The sequence below is a fragment of the Astyanax mexicanus genome, chromosome 9, assembly GCF_023375975.1.
Source record: "Astyanax mexicanus isolate ESR-SI-001 chromosome 9, AstMex3_surface, whole genome shotgun sequence".
Lineage (NCBI taxonomy): Eukaryota > Metazoa > Chordata > Actinopteri > Characiformes > Acestrorhamphidae > Astyanax > Astyanax mexicanus.
The window spans coordinates 23,232,089-23,256,494 of record NC_064416.1 but is presented as its reverse complement, the minus strand read 5'-3'; the positions used below and the strand labels follow the sequence as shown (position 1 = coordinate 23,256,494).

Genomic DNA, 24,406 nt, shown 5'->3' with positions numbered 1-24,406 from the left:
CAGTTGAGTTCTAAAACATACTGTTATCTCCTCCTTCAAAAAAATCCTACATAACCTAAACAAAGCTAGGAAATAAGACCAAATTCTGAACCCGCAAAACTGTTACATAACAGACTTTTAACAGTATACTTTCACATTCTCAAAATATACACAAACCCAGCCCACTAGTAAAAGCCTAAATTAAAGCTGGTGAAACTTAGTATATGGTGTTGTCGATACTCGAGAGCAGTACATCACCTCCAGACTCTGCTAGTTATGGGAATATGGGTTTCTAGTTAATGGGGAAATTGACAACACTGACCGACTCTTACTATTACTTATTTAAAAATTGGCAGGGATATGTGGTCTTGATAATACATTTTTCAGAGACTTTAAGAAACTTAAAGATTTAAATAAGGATGCAGTTACATAAGCATTTGATGTTATCACCTTCATGGTGTTGAAGCCACCAGAGTGATCGATTAATTCCCTGATTTTTGTGTCACCAAATGTTTTTAGAAATTGCCCACCAATGCCTCAGAAGCAAATTGATGTTCGCTCAGTACTGACTTGGATGCTATGTGAGAACTGCAGAAATATGAAATATGTGAAAGTAGAGAAAGTACCAGAAATTGTTTTTGGAGAGCAGAAAGATATGTTGTGGGTTCCTCCTGGTGAATGGTAATAGTTGTGTCCAAAACTGTGTGAAAAGTTTTGAAGACTGATAAACTGTCCTAAAGTTTTGAAGACTGATGTTTTACAGACCCTTGTTTACTCACAGTTCTCAGCCTTTGGAGCAAAGTTAGTCTTATAAAATTAGTTTTCGCGTTTAGGAATTCATATTTATTACCTTGTAAAGTGTAAAATGATTAACTAATTAAAGCATTTGCCAATGTATCACATTATAATCATCACATTATAATAAAGTATATAATTACATAAAACAGTATGTAGTTTGTTGTATTACATAAGCTTGTTGGTGTAGTAGCTAGCAATATAGCTAATGCTAACTAAGCTAGCTTACATTTTACTCAATGTTAGTTTGCTTTTAATTCCACTAAACACCAAAAGGCTTTTAAAAAATAATCTTCATATGACAGTTCTCTTGATTACCACCATACCTCAGCTGCAACAAGAGTTTTGGAACACAGCTTGTGTGTGTTGCTACAGTGATAACACTATACTATTGCATGTGGCTTCTGTGAGCTTTCACTAGTGTGGTAAACCAGCCAATGAAAGCAGAGCTTATTGTTTTTTAGTCCCACCTGAAAAGAAAAAACAGTGTGTATTTCAATTTTAGCTAAAATAACAGGGTTGTAAATAGACTTGTTAAATGACATCTGAGCATTTTGTCACCCCAAGCCAATCATGTACTTGCTATTAAAACATCAAAGAACATAAAGAACATCTTATACAGTAGAGTTCACCCCACAGAAACTCATTTTAGAGAGCTAATACCAGACCACACCTCCTAAATTTATATTGTTCATTTTATATCATGCTTTTTTGTGTTTGCACTAAGTTTTTTTTTAGCGTAGCACAGCTATCAGCTAATATATATGTTTTACATGTCTTACAATTATTTTCACACCATAGGCACGACACAGGGGTGTCTCTGTGTTTGAACTTTCAGCCATGGAGCTGCAGAACTACAGGGAAGTAATAATCTAACTTAAGAAAAGAGATTATTTGAGATGAATGATCACGCACTTTTATAGAGGGTTGCTATCAAAATGCCTCATAATCACAGACCTTGCAGAAGGAGTAAGATCTTTGTTATTTCACCATTTAAAAATGACATTTGTAAAAATGCTTTTGTGAAACCCAGTCCAAACATTATTATTATATTATTTTTGCCACAAGCACCCGAGAAATACGAAAGATTTTTAGACCGTCTAGGATTGTGCCCCATTTTTTGTTACCCGTGGATCTGTAATAGATATTCCTTCTGGATGACAATAAAATACACTATGCAAAAGCATTCCTTGGGATTAACCATGTCTAAAAAGACAAATGCAGGATTAAACATGTCAGCATGAGGAAATAGTCCATCGTTTACAACCGCAATAGTGGAATCCATTAGGCAAACCCAGAATCCAAGCACTTGACCCTTGAGTAAAGACTAAAGCAGCACAGTTATAGGCCTGTTGAAGTGCTTTCAAGGGATCATTCTCTTACTATCAGTTCACTGACATGCCCTTTTGTACGAGCATTTTCAGAGTTAGGAATAAATGTGTTACTGGGGCTTTATGTTTTATATTTGCATGCTAGTATAGCTAGGATTAAAGGGTTTTTGAGCCTGAGATTCCACCCTGAGACTGCCAATAACCTGCTCATGTAACATATACAGCTCTGAAAAAAATAAGAGACCATTTCAGTTTCTGGATCAGCTTCTCTGATTTTGCTATTTATAGGTATATGTTTGGGTAAAATGGACATTGTTGTTTTATTCTATAAACTGCGGACAACATTTCTCCCAAATTCCAAATAAAAATATAGTCATTTAGAGCATTTATTTGCAGAAAATAAGAAATGGCTAAAGTAACAAAAAGATGCAGAGCTTCCAGACCTCAAATAATGCAAAGAAAACAAGTGCATTTAGGAGTTTAGAAATCAATATTTGGGGGAATAACCCTGGTTTTTAATCATGGCATGTTCTCCTCCACCAGTCTTACACACTGCTTTTGGATAACTTTATGCCACTCCTGGTGCAAAACTTCAAGCAGTTCAGCTTGGTTTGATGGCTTGTGATCATCCATCTTCCTCTTGACTATATTCCAGAGGTTTACAATTTGGTAAAATCAGCTCAATTTTTAAGAGCTCTCTTGTTCTTTTTCCAGAGCTGTATGTTGGACCTCCTGCAATAAGTGCATAGAGAACTCTGGCCAAACACTGCTGGTCAGAATATTATGATCACCTCCTTGTTTCTACACTCGTTGTCCATTTTTATCAGCTTTACTGTGCATAAATGAGAACATTGTAGTTCTACAATTAGAGACTGTTATTATTAATCATTTGATTCTCTGTATTTCTCTGCATCCTCCTGCAATCTTCCTGTTTTTCAGTGGTCATAATGGCACAGTACCATCACAGAGCAGGTATTATTGGGGTGGTGGGTGATTTTCAGCACTGCAGGGACACTGACATGGTGGTGATGTGTGTGTGTGTGTGTTAGTATGTTGTTCCAGTATAAGTGTATCAGAGTGTATCACAGAAGCGCTGCTGAATTTTATGGCACAAACTACTTAACTAAGTACAGAAATAAAACTTTAATGTCAGACAATCTGAAAAATTAAATAACACTTTGAAAGTATCCTCAAGTGCAGTCGCCATCAAAAATGTTATGATGAAACTGGCTCTCATCAGGACTGACCCAGAAAAGGAATAACAAAAGTTACCTCTGTTTGTCAGTTACCAGCCTCAGAAACCACAAGAGGTGTGTCCAAACCTTTTACTGGTACTGTGTTTCTTAACAATAAAAATGATGAATGCAGTTAATTTATATCAATCAAATAAAATATAATAACTTAGATTACTTTTATGAATTGCTTGACAGCACTAATTTAAATATCTGTTAATAAAATCTTCAGTTTTAAGAAGAAAAAGTGTTTAATATTGGTTTGATTAATCTGATGAATCCTTTTAATTGACTGACACCACTAGCAGACACAGTATAAATGTTGTGGTATCATAACACAAAATAAGGCCAGATTAGCACATCCTGGCATAATCACATTACAGTAATCATAACAACCGGGCAGCTCTGAACAGGTGGTGTTCTCCTCGTACTCCACGGTGCAGGTGACCCATCTGCTGCAGCTCAAACTACCAGCCCAGCAGTTTGCATAATGAGGAGGCTTTCAGAAATCACCTCTTACGCAACCTTTGAGAACCTGATCACAGTGTGAAGTAGGGACAGCCCCACAAAACAACAGGGACAAAAACAACTGTAGCCCAGCCATACTGATCAATAACGAGAGGGACCAGTGCTAGCCAAAGACAAACCTGTACAGTGCTGAACTTTTCTGTGGGAAAAAACAGGATGGAGTTGAAATAACAGCTGTAAGTAGTTCAGACAGGTTCTGTTAGTGTATAACAGTAGTATTAGAATTAGAAGTATAAGTGGACTTATATCCTCATCAGTGTGCAGAGTTTAATTGGCTTATGAAACCCATGACCCTGTATTACAGAGGATGTGCATCTCTGACAGAGGGCTTTATGCAAGTCAATCACTCCTGCATGCCAAGGTCAGTTTAGGCTGGACTTCAGCACATGAGGAAATGTCTCCCTCTACTGCCAGCTTCAGTCATGTACACAAAAAAAAGCATGTAACTATACTTGGATGTGAAACACTGATCGGCCCCAGGCCAAGAGACTTGAGTACAAGTAATCAATAAAAAAAAGTGTCTTAATTGTTTTATGTATAAAAATGAAACTGTTCTTCTATTCTATGTAAATATAAAATGTCTTAAACATAGTTCATTAAACACATAACAGATATAATTCCTGTGTTTATCATAACATCCACCCATTAATTATGGAGCAATTCTGATTCTGTGATCTGATGAAAATGATGAAAATCGGTTCCTTAAAAAGTTAGTGGTGTAAATAATAATATTCTGTTATTAATCACACTTCTTCTTAAACCTTAAGCTTTAAATAAAGGTTATTTGAAATGTAAATAAAATATTGTGAGACTGGATTCCCTGAAATATGTTCATATTAGTGTCTAACAAATAAAAAAAAAAGTGTTGTATGCCTGGCAAACAGACAACAACCATTCATTACTGTATTATAATATCTCAGGGTACTTTTAATGATTTTTATATTAGGCTATTTAAATACACAGCATTTCCCAAAATCAATAGGCAACAAGATAATTTAATGTCTAAATAAATTAGTTGAAGCTTTTTAGCAATTGGCTGCACTCATTTTCCAAGGCTAAGAAATACAGGATGAGTCAAAAGTCACAGCACACATTTTTCTATCAGAAACAAAAGGAAGGATGTTATTGCAGGCATTCAAATGTGTTTATAGCAAAAGCATATATTACAATTACAAAATAAATATGCTCTGGCATAAGTCCAAGCAGGGAAAACAAAAAAAATGTGTGTGGGGAGGTTTTATGGCCTGAAATTGACATGCATGTGCCCAACATGAATAAATCAATAAATCAACTACTACTTCTTTTAACTTGATTTAAAACAATACAAAAGATTGAGATTGAGTGATTTAGCTTAGGTTTCCACAGTTTATCAGCTTTTTGTGTGTTGTAACTACATGTTTTTTGCCCTGAGAGTAAAATACACAGAGTCTGTGTACAGTAAACACATAAATGGCCTTTATTAACACTGCCATTCAGAAAAGAAAACCAGCACAGCCTTGCTGTGAGATACCCACAGCTCACCTGGATAATCTGCTGCTTACTGTTTGAGGTCTTTTCATTTCCCTGTTCTAGACAAATCCTGTAAATCCCAAATCATAGATATCCTCAACTTAAGAGCACTGCTGCACATAATCAAGACAGCAAAAATATCAACAGGAAGGGAACACAGACACTGTGACAGGTTGTGCAATAAATCCATTGTAGTGGCAACTGTACATGCTAGGTGCTGTTCAGATATCAGTACAGACATTGTGGCGAACGCTGGTCAAGATGTTTTACACTCACACTGCCCCCTGCTGGTGAACTTAATCACTGATAAAGAAATTTAGGTCAGCACAGCAGTTTCACATTTGAAATCACTCAACATAACATGGAAGCATTGCACAATCCAGAGAAGGAAGAGGGAGTACCAAGAAAAAATTGTGTAATGATACTAAGTACTGAGAAACTTTTAAAGCGTTCAGAATGTACTCCATTATATAAAAAAAAGAAGAAGATAAAACTGCATCATTTGGGTGGGTTGTCCAGACAAACGCTTACTCCTTCATTACCCCTGAAGAACTATACATTGTAAAAGAGTGGGAGATCAAGTGAGCAGGTCCGTACTCTCCAGATTCTCAGGGCACTTCAGTGGGGGCACTTTAATCAATATACTCTATTTTACAGCCTACTGTACACTACAAGAAAACAAGAATCAATGAGGCTACTCAAAACAGATCAATATGTTGTCCATGAACTGGCAAACATACCAAAAACAGGAAATTAAATAAAGACAGAAAAAAAGAACGTTAAGTTGAGAGTCCTTCACCAGTTACTGTAGCAAAGCCAGTTTAAAACAAAAAAGCAGCTGTGTGGCTAAAACACCTTTTAGAACAAAGATTTCGTCTTTTGTGTTTGTTTACAACATAAATTATGAGTAATGTTTCTTCTTATAAATATGTACACTGAATATTCGCCACTTGGACTGTAGATTTTATAACATCCAAAAGCTTTAATTTTAAAAATGTTCATTTCAGAGCGAAGTGTAGTGCTCAGCCCAGCAGGAGGCCTGACAGTGCGTTCAGGTCTCTCATGTACGGGTTATCATTGAGGATGGAGTCGATGCGCTGCTTGTGGTCGGGGAAGATGTCATATAACTTCCTCTTGAGCTCTGTGGTTTCTAAGGGTGACCGCTGAGAAGGGGGAGGAGAGGAGGACGGTCGGGGTGGGTGCCAGTCGGGTGGGCCAGAATGCGGCCAATGGGAAGGCTGTCTGGGCTGCGAGGGGAAAGGGCCGTGTGTTGCTGATGGAAGTGTCTGGGAATAAGTCATGGGAATGACTTGTAGGTCTGCCATAGGACTTAGTCTGAATATGGAAGAAAAAAAAAACAAAGGAAAGGACATGATCACAAACCTCGTCCAAAGAACATTTGTGAATAATAACCACATATGTACATAGGGTCAGGTATTCCCTGTGAGGAATAACTCACTGGCTATCCTTGTGCAGGAAGTGCTCTAACGAAGGGCCAAACCTTCCCAAAGGATCATCTGGGATCATGAAGTGATCTCCAACAAAGGTGAACTGAAGCAATCTGAATAAAGTCATAGTTACAGTTATAGTTACATCTTTAAGAACCATTAGACAGTGTTACAAATTAATGTGCATCAGACCCAAACTTAATTAAATTAAATTAAATTAAACATGCTAATTTACCTCTCCTGGATGATCTGCCTCCAGGCATCAGACTGTTTGACAAAATCCCTCATGTTGTCATTGGTGACAATAACGCCTCCTGTCTTCTCTGCTAAATGAAGTAGGAACCTGTAAGAAAAAGATCATAAAAGGTTATATAATACAGTAATTTAATTCTACCATCTTATCTTCCTTCCATCACTACATAAGATTTTTTAAGTAAGTCCATGTCAAATCTGATACAGTTTTACAAAGAACTGAACAAATAGACTGGAGAAAATTTAAATTCCCATTCAACCAGTTTACACTTCACAGTTACTGTAGCCAACCTCCCTGGATGTAGAAAGAAGAAGGAGAAGAAGGACAAAGGAATTAAATGGAACCCCATTGTTAATACAGAGACAAAAAAAGAATCCAGAACCTGCCTTATATAGCTGTAGGAAAGGCTGTACTCTGAAAAGATGATGCGAAAATAGCTTTTTGATAAAGCCAGTCATTCTACCATTTACTGAAAATGAAATCAGTACTTTAGCGGTCGCCTGGAGCGGTCGGCAAAAAAAAAAAAAAAAAAAAAAAAAAGTTGGCCTAACTCCAGCAGTGGGTCAAAAAAATTATTTATGGGTTTAGTTACGGTTTTCAAAGTGTGTGCTATCAAATATTTAGGTGCCAAAAATGTTATCCAGTCTATTACTACAGTTCTGTGTGAATAATATCAGATTTGGCTTTTTCCCTCCTTTGTGTTGTTCAAATGCAAACAAAAGAAGTAAAAGAAGTTGAATACCAAAGCATATGTAACTGCAACCTGCTTTTTTCTATATTGTCAAACGGTTCCAAAATACTACTATACTATATAGTATTACTGAGGCAGGCAGTGTAACATAAGCTGTGCAGGTAGCAGACGGTCCTGCGTTTATGTGGCTTCCATATCATCTTAATCCTGCATTAATGTAAAACTGAAAAAACAATCAAATACAAAGTTTACTTAAATAAACTAAATTGCACACTTTAAAAAAAATAAATTAAAGTTAAAACAGACAGTCTGACCATCAAACATGTTTAACTGCTGCAAATTAGGGAGAAGTTACGGCTTTAGCATCAGCTTTGTTTGTTTGCAGGATTACATTCTATTTAACACAGAACACACTTAAATCTGTCAGGTCATAATGTGTAAATACACTTTTACCAAATAACCCTGTGTGTCTACATTTTTGGCTATTCCTGTACCTGTCATCATGTGAGGAGATCCTTTTTCCACACACTTCTCTGGAAGGAGTGAAGGAGAGTAATCGCAAATCCTCAAGCTGATTAAGAAAGTGTGGCTCTGCGAATGAAAAAGAAACATTGAAGGAAAAATGAGAAAACAGGATGTAAATTAATAATCACTTGAAACAAACTCATCGTCATGTTGTTTAACATTTGCTTAAACATTTCCAAATCTTTCCTCATCGAAGTTCTATAATCACGGTTAATTTTGAATACCTTGTCTATCTAATCAATTCTCTATGAGCTGGTGGAGCTGAATAAAATCCATATATATTAAGCTAAAACTCTCTGCCATGTCAAATTTTAAACCAGATTCTGCACATTAGAAGCAAAGCCAAACTTGCCTAATCCTTCTCCCAGACCAAGCATGTCTCAGACTGCCTTCATTGAGCATTTAGCACAGGAGTAAAACGTTTCAACAGTAAAAGTGCAGTTCAACTCCACACCATGTATTGAAAAGTGCAATACTGGAGTCACTTTTATATGTGTAACAATTTAAAAACTTCTGGGGAAATTAAAAACTACAGCTAACTGTTGGAATTAGACATTGGAGATGGAGAGAAAATAAAGGAAAAGGATTTTTTTTTATATAGAAACATATGTGGATGGGCAGAGCTACAGATCATATTACAGCCAGTCAGCAGGTGCGCTAGATCTTTGGTGAATTCAATATTGAGAGATCTTGCACTGCCCATGTTTTCTACAGTTGTTGGTCTGTAGTGAAGGTCTATACTTACCAGTTACTGTTGGGTCTTTCTTTTGCCTCCACTGGGGTACAAAAACTGTAATCTCTCGATGCCCCCTCTGCCAAAACGCCTCCACTGCGATGGCGATCCCACGACAGGAAAACATTCGATGTAGTCCATGTCTAGGAGGAAAGAGACAAATCATGTGATCAATCAATGTGGACCTCATTGACTGGAAATGTAATGACGAAATTTAACAGTAATGCATTACTAGTCTTACAAAACAGAGAGCGAAAGAATATAAGTTCATAGTTTCAACACTCTGAGTCACACTGTACTGCACCTTTAAAATCTGAAAGCAAAAACATAAAAGATAAAAGAAACAAAAAGTTCCTTCAACCCAAATGATACTGAAGAAATGTATGTCAGCGTTATTTCTTCTGGGAATGTTTTACATACAGAGCAGACGTAAATATATCCGTTTTATCTATTCACAAAGATCTCACACACAATCAAGGAGGGAAGTTCCCTCTACGAGAGAAAGTGATTTTCAACAGGAAGTGTTTCTAAATCTACCGCAGTTGACGTAGAGTAAAATAACGCTGCCAATCTGGAAATACAAATAGTCGAATATGCAAAAATCCCATTCATGTTTCACATGTACTTCTAAAAAAAAAAAAAAAAAAAAAAAAAAAAACACACATACAAAACACCTCACAGTGAAGGGCATCAGCTTCATCTTAATTACTAACATCTATCTTTACGCTTTAAGAATTAAGCAATGGTGAAGATAAGCAACGAACATCCTAAACAACAGTGTTTCAAAACAGATTTCTGATATCCTGAACCTGATACATTTCAACACAGAAACCAGACACTGCGTCACCATCAACTTCATTAACAGTGCAGATCTGCTGTTATCAGTTTATTCATAATCTGCATTCCACCCTACAGAATGAGAGCAAATTATAACCATCATTACATGCTAGCTTAGAAACAATAAGGACAGCCATTATATATTAAGAAATACACATTTCTATATTTGAAATAAAACCTTTAAAACATGTATTTATGAATGTGATGTAATTATGTTACCTTTACACAAACAAATACATTTAATTGACATTTACTTTTGAAACACACACACACTTTGTTAAAAAAAAAAAAAACTAAAATAAAACAGCAGAATACCATGATTGTAACCCATTTTGACATACCAACCAAATACAATACATTTACCTCTTTAGTGCAGTTCTAACCATGAATTTACTTCAGCAGTGCTATTCTAGTAAAGCTTGAACTCAGTAGTGCTACTAAAGTCATTTATAAGTGAAATATAAGTGAAATGAGTGATATTTTGTAAACAACCAGATGCTAAGGCTAAGATATCTCAGCTAGCATTACTATTCAGTAATACTGAATACTACCTACATAGTGCACTACTTAGAACAACTATACAAAAGAAATCACTGACAGCATGTTAAATAGAGTTCTCAATTTCACAGCTACATAGTGTACAATGCACTTGGGAGAGGGGGTGATTTAAGATCAAGCCTTATAGAGTGTACTCTATATACTGTTTGTGAAAGAGTCATGGCTATAAGAGGGCCACTTAAGATGAACTGAACAATTTTAATAAGCAAAAGGAGTCTCAGGTTCATTGTCTTTTCTACATCACTTTTAATTATGAGGCTCTCAGATTAAATTAGCAGAGTTTTAATATAGTGGTACTTCAGATAGCATCAAGCAAACACAGGGTATTTTTAGAGCATCTTAAATACAGTTGCAAGAGGGGGATTTTGCACCAAGACAGAGTCTGACAAACACGTTTGTACCATAATATATTTTTGTGCTAAAAACACAAACCAGTAAGAAGCCTTTAGGGACAAACATGCCTGTCACAATGACCACATCTGTTTAGACAATACACTGTCTCAGAAGTAATTGTAATAATCTTAAATTACAGTAATTTAATGTAACACTATTGATTGATTTATTTATTTTTTTAAAATAATTTTATTTCTGATTTTTCCCCATTTTCTCCCAATATGGCTATTCAATTGTCCCACCCCATCGCCAGTGGCACCTGCGACCCTAGGAGGATGCAGACAAGCCCCACTTTTTTTTCGAGCTGCTGCTGATGAATCATTGCCTGAGCAGCTAGCACGCTCGGAGGAAAGCACAGAGGCCAGGTTCCAAAATATCCGCTCACAGATGCCTCGTGCTGCCCGCGCCACCTTTAAGCGTGATGGGGAGAGAGCGCCATCTACCCATGCGGAGGGAGCAGGGCCAATTGTGCTCCCTCTGGGCGCTGGCAGCTAATAGCAAAGCTGCATGAGCGATGGTTCGAACCTGTGATCTCCCGCACATAGTGGCAGCGCGTTGGACCGCTGGACCACTTGGCGCCCCAATGCTATGATCTTAATGATATAGTATAATAGCAAAATGTGATTACACTATTTTAAGAAGCAATGACCTTTTCATTATTAAGACTATAGAGAAACTGGAATATATGTTTTAAAAATATCCATAACAAAACTGCTTTTAAACAGACTGTCTCATTCATATAAATGGGTTTTCCTATTATGACCAATAACATAATTTATAATGATAGGCTTAGTTATAAAAACATCTCTTCTAGGCTGTCAAGTGTAAAAAACAACAATCAAACAAACAAACGCCGGTTTACTGGTTGAGACACCCAAAACCTTAATAACAGCATTGTAATTAATGTATACATGAATGAATGTGACGCAACTTCATCTGTTCATCATCTGTTTCTTCCTGGTCAGGGATAGTTTGGAAATTACCTGGCAACACTGGGTGCAAGGCAGGAATTTCCCCAGGACAGGGTATTAGTCTGCACTTTCATTCACACACTGCGGACAATTTAACATGGCCAAACACCGGAGCTAGGATTAAACAGAATTACAGAAATTACAATAACCATAATCATATTGGCCAGCCCTTTGCTCCAGGTGCCCAGAGTTCAGGCTCTGATTTAATCTGGTCATGCTGCTTGCCATCAGCAGACAGAGCCTGAGAGGTCGGTAGATGAAATATCACTCCAAAGGTGATGCTGATTGGCACAGGCGTCTGGGAGCTGATGTATCAGAACCGAGTCGCTGAGCTTTCCTCCGAAAAAGATATCAAAGATAAGGTGGGACTTACAGTGACAGCTAAAAGAAGTAATACTCCACAAAACTGTATGATTCTTTGGATCTGATTCATCAAGACAAACAAAAGGCAGTGTGAAGCACCACACCAATGATCAGTAGTTGGTTTTTCTGAATTCAGACTAAGCTAGAAAGGAACCAGCTGGAAATAACCACAGTGCTTTTTGTGTTCACAATGAAAGCAGACTTCAAACGGGGGACTCAATTAACAATTTTCACACTTCTGCATTTGGAATAGCAGAAGTAGTCATGGTACGGAAATCATCATAGCAACAGTGGTGGTTACGAATGAAATTGACATTGAACTGACAATGCACACTCCAAACCCTTCATTATAACACCTCCATTATAACATATTCCGTGAAAGATCATACTTTCTTTTTTGATTGGAAAAAGCTTGGCAAGACCTGCAAGTTAAGCCAGATGTAAAGTTGTTAACAAATTCATAATGGGTCAGTATCTCAGACAAAGACAATGTTTTCCTCTCAATTAAAAATCTTCATTCAGAATGAATGCGTATTAATAAAAGACTAGGTTTAATCCATGGGAAGCTGATCCTATATATGTCAAAATGTTTTAGGACACTTAATAAACGCTTTAAGCTACTGAACTAAAGAGTAAGTTGCACCAATTGCCAACAGATGTGGATCTGCACACACACAGCTTGTCTAGTCCCTGTAGAAAAGTACCATCAATAAAATAGTCTAGAACAGTCTGACTCTCTGGAGCAGATAACCCTGAACCTATTGGCACCTTGCAGTACTGAGCTGTAAAGCAGTTGTCTTTTTGGGATGAGGTAGAGGTTAACAAAGGGTCTTATTATCAGTCACAGCAATGCACCAAAACATACTGGATGACTGGAAGCCTAAAAAAGCCTAAAAAACTGAATTAAATAAAATCACACTTTTGTGTTTCAATTTCTTTCCTTAAATCTCTATTTATATACATATAGTCTAACCCTCCCAAAAATGAATGGAACGAAGAGGGGAACAACCCTGCAAATTTGAATCTTAAAGAAACAATATGTCTGCATGTCATTTAAATGTGCCAATGTCAGACGCCACTCAGCTTGAACAAAATTTAACATGGCACTGTTAACTTGTTTAATGACTTAAAGAGTAAGATTTCCAGCTGAACTTGTCCTTGTGAAATTTATCTTTAATACAAGAAAAATTACACCGATTATATTGCATTCTATTTTATAATACTGTAGCTTGTTTGTGTATTTGTATTTTTTCAGGAGACTTCAAAACCCTACTAAACAGTTTGTAGGAGTACTGTAAGTTTCAAGAAATGTATAAAAGGTATGTATAAACTCGTTTCAAACACATTGTACTACAACCACCTCTGAAGGTGGACCGAGTTCAGTGTGGCTGTGTTGGGAGGAAGAAAACAATATGTGGCCACAATGCTAAAATGATTAATGATCCAAGTGTGAAAATACGCTACAATTGCAAACTCAGGCTTTCAGAACAATGAAAGCAAACAAACACTGTGAATCCCCACTGTCTAACGCTTTCTATTAGTAACCACTCTGGTTACATTTTAATAAAGTTACAGCTGCCATGGCAACAAGTTATCATATGCTGCTTACACACATCAGGTCACCTGTTTGAGTGGGCAGCATTTGGTTTAGGTGGGAAATCTAGTTCCATCTTCCTGAATAAGCTAAGCCTCAAACACGAGGCCCAAAGGAACTAATTATTAAGCTGTTTTATTAATTTTAGCCTGATTCACAATCTGCTATACTACAACCCCCATCATGCACTGAAGTGTAACAAGCCCTTTGATCTTCTACCCCAACAACCTAGCAAGTGATTTTGTCGCTAGATTTAGTGACTTTTAAGTCCTGTCTAGAGAGATTTTTTTTAAAGAGATTGACAACTTACCTGTTAACTTTTTGACAACACTACACCTATGTTCCATAGAGGAGCTCAGAAATGATCCCAAGAATGAATAACCTTGCAGCAAAGATGATTTTAAAAAGTCTAGTATCTAGTGCAAGGAAAGTTACATTTAAAAGTGTTACCACTTGAGAACATTTATAAGTTATCTGTAGCTATTAGCTAATGTAGCCTGCTGTTATAAAAATATATTTTTAATATGGTCTACTGTATGTATATCAATTTAAAATAAAAAATGACAGTTTAGTTGTCAAAAAAGTTATTTAAAAATTAAATAAAAACATACATGTTCTCTGACCCCTGACTTTGTTAAGATTGTTATATGTGGCCCTTTATATGGTGGAGTCTGTTTTAGGTGAAAGGCAAATGCTGCTGTGATTAGTCAACATATTTTGAGCATACAAGTAGGCCTGTAACATTTTGTAACAGTACAGAAGTACACAAATTGCTGGGGACAGAAGTTCAATGGGAGATGAGTAAATCGCTCAGTTACACAGTTTGCACTCAACTTAGTCTGTGTCTCCAAAAGTGCCCAAACACAACGGATTACATATTTACTCACTAAATATTAGCCCTTTCTATATTTAAACAACATCTAGACATTTAAATGCCTTTTTAAATCGGATGTTCCGCTGTTTCTATTGTTTTTAGGGATGAGAACATGGCGGAAATAATCGGTGACTAATCAAAAAAATAATCATCAGATTAGTGGACTACCAAAATAATTATTAGTTACAGCCCTACATACAAGTCTAATGACTTCAAATTTCAGTGTCGACTAATCATTCATTTGTAACTGCAAAGCGTTGTGGACAGAAAGGTAATGGGGGTGTTTTAGGTTTTGACAGTTACTCAGTTCACACTACAAACTTGCGAAAACAAAACAGATTACATATTTACTCTCTAAATATTCAAATATCTCACAATTTAAATTCAAGTGGCATTACAATCCCACACTCTACTGTTGTCATCTTTTTGAAAGAAGACATACCCACAGAAAGCAGAGATGGGGGCACAGCAGAAATATACTAACCAACACAATCACAAAAACAAATCGACCGATTAGTCGACTAACAAAATAATCATTAGTTGCAGCCCTACTTGGACGTGCGGTAGGGCTTGACTAAATAATTAAACTAGCTGAGAAGCTAAAGACAGTCTCTTACACACATATGTTGCTCTATAACCTACTACAGAAATGTTCTGTGTGGATGGTGAAGTGTAAATGTGAGGAAAAAAAAATTAGAACACCCAATGAACACTAACGCATATCTATTTCAATATTAATTGGTAAATTATAATGAATAGAAATGCATTTTTTTGAGGTAAATAGTAAGCACAGGCCCACATTTATGACTACTGGAAACACCTTTATTTGGGATCAGCTGTGGAGGATTAGAACATGATTAGAGAGGTTCTTGGAGGAGCCTGCTTTATTTAAACCTCAGACGTTTAGTTTGGTCGTGTAGTGAGTGGGAACTCCATGACCAGATCCAAAGAGCTCTCTGAGGCCTTTAAAAAAAAAAAAAGACCCCCAAACATTTTGGATGGATGAATCTTGAGTCTTGTACTGTTGTTTTTTTTTCACAGAACATCTCAATTTAAATTATTTAAATGCAGATTAAATTGTATTTGCCTTAAATTCACATCCTTCCAAAGAGCAGAAGTCAACAGAAAGGCGAAAGAAAAGCACCAACATTTAATATATCTCTTGATTACTCACAGAATTGACTTTTACTGGCTCACTTGGGCCCAGCCCGCAATAGTTTTATGAGGATGTGTCTACACCATTGGGGGCAGAATAATGTCAAAATCTTCTTGTTTTTTGACCTCCCACGACTGCCACTTGTGAATTATTGCACATGTTAAAGTTTATTATTATTCAAATGTGGACCCATTGTAAGTCATCCTCCTACTCATACACTATTAATCACACCTCAGTGTCCACAGTCATAGTTCTCATAACTACAGGGGCCCTGCAGGAAACCACCTAGAGAAGAGTACAGAAGTGCTGAAGAGAAGCATTTGAGGGGGAGAGAAAATGAGAAAGATTTGCATCAATCTGCAAAGAGGAAGCATGCAGATGCGTGGGCCATGTCCCCACAATTCAAGCCAACACAAATCCACCCACATATTTTGCACCTTTTCTGGGGTTTTGACACACTCACTCTCTAACACAGACACGCACGCTCACACACACACACACACACACACACACACACACACCTGGGCAAAAAAATGCTCATTTACACAATTTACTGGAAGTGACTTCTTAACCTTTAAGCACCATCTCATACTCAGAACCAAAGCGTTTACCACATGCATTTATTCACCACTACAGTGTGAAAATGGGGCTAGATAAAAGAGGCACTTGCTAAAATAAACAATACAAGTCTTTATTACATTAGAATTCTTTAGGAAATTAATTTTAAAATGTTATATCGGAGGCTTTAGGGGGAAGTATAACCATACAATAATCCTTAAACAAATATTATGTTCCATCATTTGTGTGTTTAATGGTTTCTTCCTGGTCAGAGTCAACCTGGTCTACCTGGAATCTCTAATCACATAATCAGGAGTACACCAGTACATGGTTATACCTGTACTAGATGGTCACCAATCACAGGGTAACAAACATGGAATATTCACCTACCATGTGTTTCTGGGGCTTTTCCACTGCATGGTACCTACACAACTCTACTCTTTTCACTTCTTGGTATCTGGTAGACTGTTACAAGTGGAACTATGATAATTGTTTAGAGGATTTTTATTTCAAAGCTGTGGATGAGGGGCTTTAACGTAACACTCAGAAAACATTTTTCTTCTTCTAAAAAAAAAAAACTTCTTCTTTTCTTGAAGGTCACTCAAAGCATCTTAAAGGGATCCTCCACTGTTTTAAACTTATACTTTCAACAATGCTCGTGATCTATTTTTCACTACCACTGCTTCCCAAACCAACACTTCCTTCATCTTTATCTTTAAACCAATGACAGCTTAACAATGGAGACTGCTTAAGAGATTGTTTTCCAAACACATACATCATTTTTCCTGGATGTCTGCATTGCATTGCATGAAGTGACATCACATTTTAGTCCCTACTTAGCTTGCTTGCAACCCTGACTCAGCAGGTACTAAAAAAGTACCCAGTTTCAGGTACTAAATTTGCCTAATGAAAAAGTAGGTAGAGCAGGGTAGGTCCCATGCAATGGAAAAGCACCGTTTGAGAGGTGGGAGTAAACTAAAGTACCCGGAGGAGACATAGGAGGGAACTGTCTCCACTCTGCTTCCTGAAATATGAATGAGCTACTGTTAATAACTCAATTACTCAAGTCAAATTGCCACAACTGATGCAATTATTACGTGTCCATATTCAAATGATCATAAATGTTTACTTACGCCATAGCCACGTTGCTGCCATCTATGATGATGTGTCGGAGTTCGGGGCGGCCAGGTTCATTCGGCAAGACCAACCTATATGGTGTCTGTAAGGACTGCTGAAAGCGAGACACCCCTGTCAGAAGCAAGGGTTTTGAAAGTGCAGTTGGCTCAGGGTGAGGCAGTAGTACCCTTCCAGCAATAGTCTGGTAGGAGCAGCTTGGTCGTGTCTCTGTACCAGGAGGGCCTTGTGATGAGCTGCGGAGCATGGTTACGGTCTCCATAGGAACGCGCCCCACTGTCTGAGAACCACCCCGCGCCAAGTAACCAAACCTGGAGTCAGACTTGAGATCTAGCGGCCCCACGGTTCTAGACTTTCTGCCTATGTCTTCATCCTCCTCGTCGTCCAAAACTATGATGGCCTGCTGCCTCTTCTGGTTGAAGCCGTTAGTGCTGAGCACCCTGATATTGTCTTTGGACTTGATCTCAGTAAGAGCACGGCCCTGCACCCGCTCCTGCACCCGCTCCTGCAACCGCTCCTTCTCTTTAGCTTGTGCATATGTGGATGTTGAGGTGGAGATAGAGCTGGTGTTGAAAGACGGAGAAGAATCAGTTGCGTAGCCTGAGGTGTACTGTACTCCTTGCATGCCCGGGCTTCTCTGGCTCTCCTGAACAATGCGCTCCAACAGCAGGTAAGTGTCCTCCGTTTGCCCCGTCTCCCTCACCACCCGCTCCACCACCTCTTGCTGGTAGCCCATGTTCCTAAAGAAGTTCACCAGGCAGCGCAGATTTGTCTCTGGGCTCACAGCCTCACCTTCGTCCAAAATCTCAATGGATTCCAGTGGTAGAGTGCCTTTGGCAGGAGTTTTGGTCCGTGTCTGGCTGGCCTCATATTGCCTATCCCTGTCCTGCTCTTCATCTCTCCTCTCCAGAGAGTATTGTCTCTTGGTGTCCCTCTGCTCACTTTCTGATGAGCGTCTTTTGTGCGTGGGCCGTCCGTTAAGCACCAAGTCTTGTGTGGGCCTGGCCGTTCTATCCTCGAAAGTAGCTCCAAGGATACGATTAGAGAGTTCTGTGACAGGAGTGCTGGTCTGAGAGCGGTCCTGATCCAGGTCTATAATAGCATCAGTCTGAGTGGGCCTCTGCACCAAGCCCAGGAGCTCCTCCTTTAGGGGGCTGGGCAGAAGTAGCAATTCCATAGTGTACTTATCTGCCCGCTCTTCTACAAAAGTCTTAAAAGTGCGCTTGACCAAGGGCTCTCGGTCAGCGGGCAAGCTGCGTTTCTCTTGAAAAAGAGTGACGAACTGCTGAACGCGGCTCTGCGCCATCACCACGGCTTCGGCACGCCCGAGAAGCCTCAGCCGCCCTGGCTCCAGTACATGGACCTCTGCGCTGGTGTCTCGTAGCAACCGGTCCAGAAAGAGGCCACGAGCTCCCGCAAAGATGCAGTGCATATCAACTGGATACCTCTCCTCCTTTTTGAGCTCTGGGTCACACAGTCCTTTCACAAATTCCTGCAAAGGAAACAAGCAGAGAATGTCTGTGTGGGTCAATGTGAAATAACAACTGCTATTTTTTATTTTTACTGTACTCAATCACACAGGCCATAATCCAAACACAATTAGCAGTATACAAATAATTTAATATCATTTCTGTTCAGCAAGAAGATCTACAATCTTTCCTTTAACCTAAAATATATGTATTAAGCCAATGCATGTTTAGACATACAATTGTTTGACATGTTCTTTACATTATAGCAAGAGGAGGTCTCTACTGGAAGCCTCGAGTCACAAGTGTAGCACATGTGAAAGTAGGTGAACGGTTATGTTTATGATGCAGCCGGTTGTTTAAATTAGTGCACGGCCAAGAAGCAAGTATCTCTAGCTTAAGTCATATTTTGTAGAAAGTTCAAAGGTGGCTTTCAGATACATGTAAACAAATAACTGTATAAATAATCAATATGTATAAGGGTAACCATAACTGGAGAAGGCATATTTCAGTTTTAAGTTTCATGTTTTTAGGTTTATTTGTTACTTGAACAATATTTTAAGGCATTTGTGCTTAAAGAAATGCTAGTGATGAGGTTTTGGCAACGTCTCTACAGCTGGGTTTAGAACAATATACTAAATATGCAGAAATATACAGAAACAGGAATGGCCAATAAATATGTATAATTAAGTGTCATGTGAAATGTGTATTGGCATACAGCTGACACAGACTCAGTCTCGTGCCATCTCTATCCATATCTGTGGATTCAAAATTTAACAGCAGACTGTGTAATATGGAATGCTGGAATTATAGGGGATCTTCCAAACAGGCTATGACTAATGCACGACTGATAAATGTGGAAGGTCAAAAGCTCAATACTATAAGCCTTCAGCACACAACAGCCATGTCATGTGATTTTACGTACAAGCAAAAGCTGTCTGTTCACCTAGAATGACATCTAAACACCAAGCACATGTATAACAAACTGCTGACTCAGAGAGTAAGTATGTGGTTCTGTGATGGAATGACTTGCTTTCCTCTCCTTCTCCGCAACAGATGCGAGCGTCATCATTACACAGGAACCCCCTGGGGTAGACCATAGCAGCAGAAACCTTTTCTTGTTTTGTTTTATTTTTTTTGCTGGCTATGAATGTTGAATGAGTAGTCAATTTACCGTACATTCTGAGTCCAGATTACCAGTAAAGACAAGAGGCAAAAATTGAAAAAGACTGAAGATCACTGAAGAAACTGGCTAGGCTTAATACAAGATAAAGGAAACGTCATTACTCCAAACAAGGCTCCTTATAAAAAATCTACTGAAAATAAAAATAAATAATCAACTAAAAATAACAGTTTTATTTAATATATAAAAAGCTATAATTGTGGTGAAAAATTCAGTAAAAAAACAAAAAACAGTTTTTGCAAAAATACTGTGATGTATCAAATGCATATAAAGTACAGAACAAACAAATATGGTGTATGCATAAAAATTAAAAAAATAAAAATAAAAGTACGAATCAGAACTGCTTTCAAGACAATATACTGCTATTATCATGACAGAGGGCTGTGCAAAATGATAAAAAAAACACCTATCATTTAGTATTATGCTCCATTCTATACAGCCTATATATTGTTACAACAGCCTTTTTGTTGCTGTGTGAAAGCAGAAAAGTGATTGCACTGCAAAACAGGGAACAGAAGACTGAATGCCAACGGTTCCAACATCACCCACACGATGGTCTGTGTCTTTCTCATGAACACACACACATCCCTTGCCTGGGTGCTGACGCTTTGCTCCATGCATGTGTGTGTTACTGCATTGTTACAAGCTTTGGTGAGTGCTGTTCTTTCCTAAACTCCTATAGGGCCACAATAGCTCTGTACAAGCCAAACCCCCAATGGTGATCACTGGCAAACACTGATAAGCGTTAATGTTGTGTCTGTCCCAATTCTTGTGTATGACACTGGTAAACAGAGAGCGAGTGAGTAAGTAAAAGTTCAAGGTGTTAAGATACAAATCAGGACACGTATATCTCACTACTTTTTGTTTGTGAAGGCTTTCCTGGAGTTAGAGTTCTTACATTATTTGCTGTCTCCATATAAAAGTGTTTCTCATTCCTGATCCTGCACCCCATGCTCTGCACAATTAGCTGATTAGCTAATAAGAAACATATGTCTTTTATGTCTATTTTATTGTGCTATAGCGTGATATAGATTATCAGGATATCAAATGGGCTATATTGGGATATGATTTTTTTTGGTGATATCGCAAATAATTTTTATTTCTTACAATTTCTAATGATACTATTGAGTATGATAAAATATGGCACAGACCTAATCACAGGTAAACATTTTTTTTATTTGCCTATGACTCTTAATCAGGTCAGCAGGTCATAACATGTTACATGAATCATTACAGTGGAGTCAAGCAGAAATCTCTAAGCTGTTTCACTTTATCATCATGCGTGAGTAATTCGATCATTACTATTCCTAAAGATCTGGCCAGGCTGCTGAAACATGAGTGTGTGTACACTGAAACTATGATATGACTATACAGGACCTGAATTTGTGTACTCACTGGACAATGTCCTTGCTCAGATGGGATCATCATATAGTGACTAAACAAAACTCAGGCTCTGGGGTTTCCGCTGTGGTGCTTATCAGTGGAGTGGATATTCCACATTTACTGGCACCAGCAGTTCTGCCTTCCTCTTTATTACAGTTCAACTTAAACAATGGCGGTGTGTCAGCAGCAGCAGCAACACGATGTAGTAAGATAACTAATAAACACCAAACCGTACAAGAGTGGAGGGCTGTGAGGTGTCAGGTTGCAAGCTTTTGTAAACTATAGTTGTGTGTGAATGTGTAATGTGGTGTGGTGTGACTGGAAGTCGATGAGGAAAACTGAAAGGAGAGTTGTGTTAAACAGAATGTGAAAGGCCATCTCCAAGATATTGTGAAAGCAGCATGCTTTCCCACGATTATCTGAACGAGTAGTTAGTAACAGTGACGTCGTAAGTGTATTTACAGTCTCATTTTAGGTCTAACGTTAATATATAGTTAATATATACAGATTAATGTTGATAACTAAGAACCATTAACATAGCCGTCACGGTTTAGCGGGAACGTCCTGTTTATAAAATACAGCCAAATCTAGGGTCCAAAGCAACAGGGTCAGTAAACAAGATATGTGGCTAAATCACAGACATGACACATCATTATTTAACTAAGCTAATTAATAAGCACATTTTCCGTTCTAAACTAAAATAATAATTAGGGTTAGCTAACCTTAGTGGAGTTTCAGATTTTAGCTAGATAAGCTAGTTATATTCATGTTTGTTTAAAATACAGACAAAACTGTGGTCCAAACCAACACAGTCAGTAAACAAGATATCTGGCTAAATCACAGAAATGACAAATCGTTAGTTGATTAACTTAACCCATTTTCTGTCCTAAACCAAAAGAATTTTTAGGCTTGGCCAACCTTGGAGGAGTTGCTAAGATAACTAACCTAACTAACAGCCATTAGCGTCACAGCTTAGCGGGCTCTCTAGCTAACTAGCTAGGTTAGCAAACACAGCTATGCTAAGTCAGCGAGCGTTAGCTTGTTAGCTAGCTATGGTAACAAGCTACATTTTAATGTGTTTCACTATTCTAGCTAGCTAGTTAGCTACCACTGCGGACTAAACCAAGCAAAAAAAAAACAATATAACCTAACACAACTAAGCTCACCAACCAGAGTACATTAGTTTTACCTTGGCTTTCGCCACATCCTCTTTCTTCCCCTTCAGCTGAAGCCAGATCTGTCTGGAATCTTTACTCCCGTGGGCTCCAGTGTGGTCCAGCAGGCCGATGATTGTAAACGCTACTTGGAAAACTTTCTCGACTCGAGGCTTCGTGCACTTTAACTCAGTCTCTCTGTCCTCGTGCACTGTGAACTCGTCCACGGTCAGGGGCTCCGCTGAGTGTCTGCTGGGGGTCGGAGAGTGGCTGCTCCCCGGCGGCACGGAGTAGTTTACCTCGGTGTTTCGCTTCATGCCTGGGAGGGGCCGCGTTGTTGACATTTTTCCCCGCTTCTCTCGACTCGTTTAGTCCGCTCTGGTCATGGCAACGGCGCTATAAACAGGAGCCGAGATAACCCAACTCTCTCACCCCCTTCATGACCCGCTCACCGGCTCCTCTCATCTCCTCGGCTGAACGCGAGCATGCTGATGTCTCCTATCGCAACTTTTGCTCAGACCTCGAGCTGCATCTGACAACCCCTCACACCCGGAAAACCCCGCTGATGTCATCAGCGCACGACACTGCTTCAGCTGCAAACACACACAATAAAAGCCACTGAGCTGAACATCCATCCACTCCTTCCTGGAATAAACATTATTAAAAAAAAAAAAAAAAACATATGAAAGCTGTTATGTTTATTTAAAAATGAGCAATGGTTTAAGAGGATAGTTTATCAAACAGTCGAGCACTACATTCTCACAATGTTGAAAAATTGATTGAAAAGACAGAAAACAGTTTTAACATTTTAACAGCCACACATTGTAGAGTTTGCTGGCTTTATAGACTGTTTTGCAGACCAAAATGCAGACTAAAAAACACAATGAAACTCAAAAATGAGACAAAAAACTATTCAATATTTATAGGCTTTTTTAGAAGTAAACTTTTAGTAAAAATCACTTACCAATTGGGGAAAATCCCTGAATCGTAGAAATTACATCAGTAAATTTAGACGCCATACTAAAAAGCTATTAAAATGACCTAAAAACACAATTTATTTAGACTTACTATCTTAAATCACACTCTTAACATTGACCATTATCCTAAAGGGGTAGAATCAAATAATCACAGGTTTTATCACATGTGGCAGCAGCACAATAAGGACATGATTTACACAAAAAGTGTATTATTTTAGTAGATTATTTTAAGAAGATGATTTTTTTTTTATTGTTAACTAACTTCAACTTCTCAATTTTCTCATGCAAAATATTTCATGTTCTTTAATAAAATAAAATTTGGAAAAAGAGAATAAAATCCCATTACTATCCAAGTTTTTATTTTATTTTATTTTTTAAATACGACATAGTCATATTTTTATATTAAAACAAATATGTTTTGAATATGACAGATTTGGTGCAATACCTGATGGTGTTAATGCAAGGGCGTAGGAGCGGGTTTGATATTGGGGGGGACACTTTTGCTAATGCACCAAAGCCCATATAGTTTCTTAAAACAACATTTAATGAATTACTTTTAATCACAAATAATCCCTTTTTCTGTACTCTGTTTATTATTAGTTACATCCAAGTAAATGTGACTTTACAACCACCATGTTACTCCACATTACATTTAAACAAATATGCGTGAAATGTCTGAATTATATACATATATGACAAAAACTGATCAGTTATCATCTGCGCTTTTAGTTGTTTCTACTGAAAGCACTTCGTATGATGGTGTCCTTTTTTGAAAAAAGAA

General features: G+C 38.0%; 1 protein-coding gene across 1 annotated transcript; it reads right to left on the bottom strand.

Moving 5' to 3' along the window:
* Positions 1-5,298: 5,298 nt before the first annotated feature.
* Positions 5,299-23,291, bottom strand: n4bp1 (nedd4 binding protein 1). The gene is made up of 7 exons (XM_007249184.4): positions 22,684-23,291; positions 17,462-18,954; positions 9,037-9,167; positions 8,261-8,357; positions 7,058-7,165; positions 6,834-6,935; positions 5,299-6,709 (listed from the first exon to the last, which is right to left on the bottom strand). Exons 1-7 carry the CDS (start codon positions 22,990-22,992, stop codon positions 6,397-6,399), a joined length of 2,553 nt encoding a protein of 850 aa, XP_007249246.3. The 5' UTR covers positions 22,993-23,291; the 3' UTR covers positions 5,299-6,396.
* Between the last annotated feature and the right edge of the window lie 1,115 nt (positions 23,292-24,406).

Excerpts from the sequence above, each read along its gene's own strand:
- n4bp1 (XM_007249184.4), bottom strand. The coding sequence starts at position 22,992 with ATGTCAACAACGCGGCCCCTCCCAGGCATGAAGCGAAACACCGAGGTA. Across the intron at positions 9,168-17,461 it reads GGCAGCAACGTGGCTATGGC|ACATGGACTACATCGAATGT; the intron begins GTAAGTAAACAT and ends CTTTCCTCCTAG. Across the intron at positions 6,936-7,057 it reads AGGCAGATCATCCAGGAGAG|ATTGCTTCAGTTCACCTTTG; the intron begins GTAAATTAGCAT and ends GACTTTATTCAG.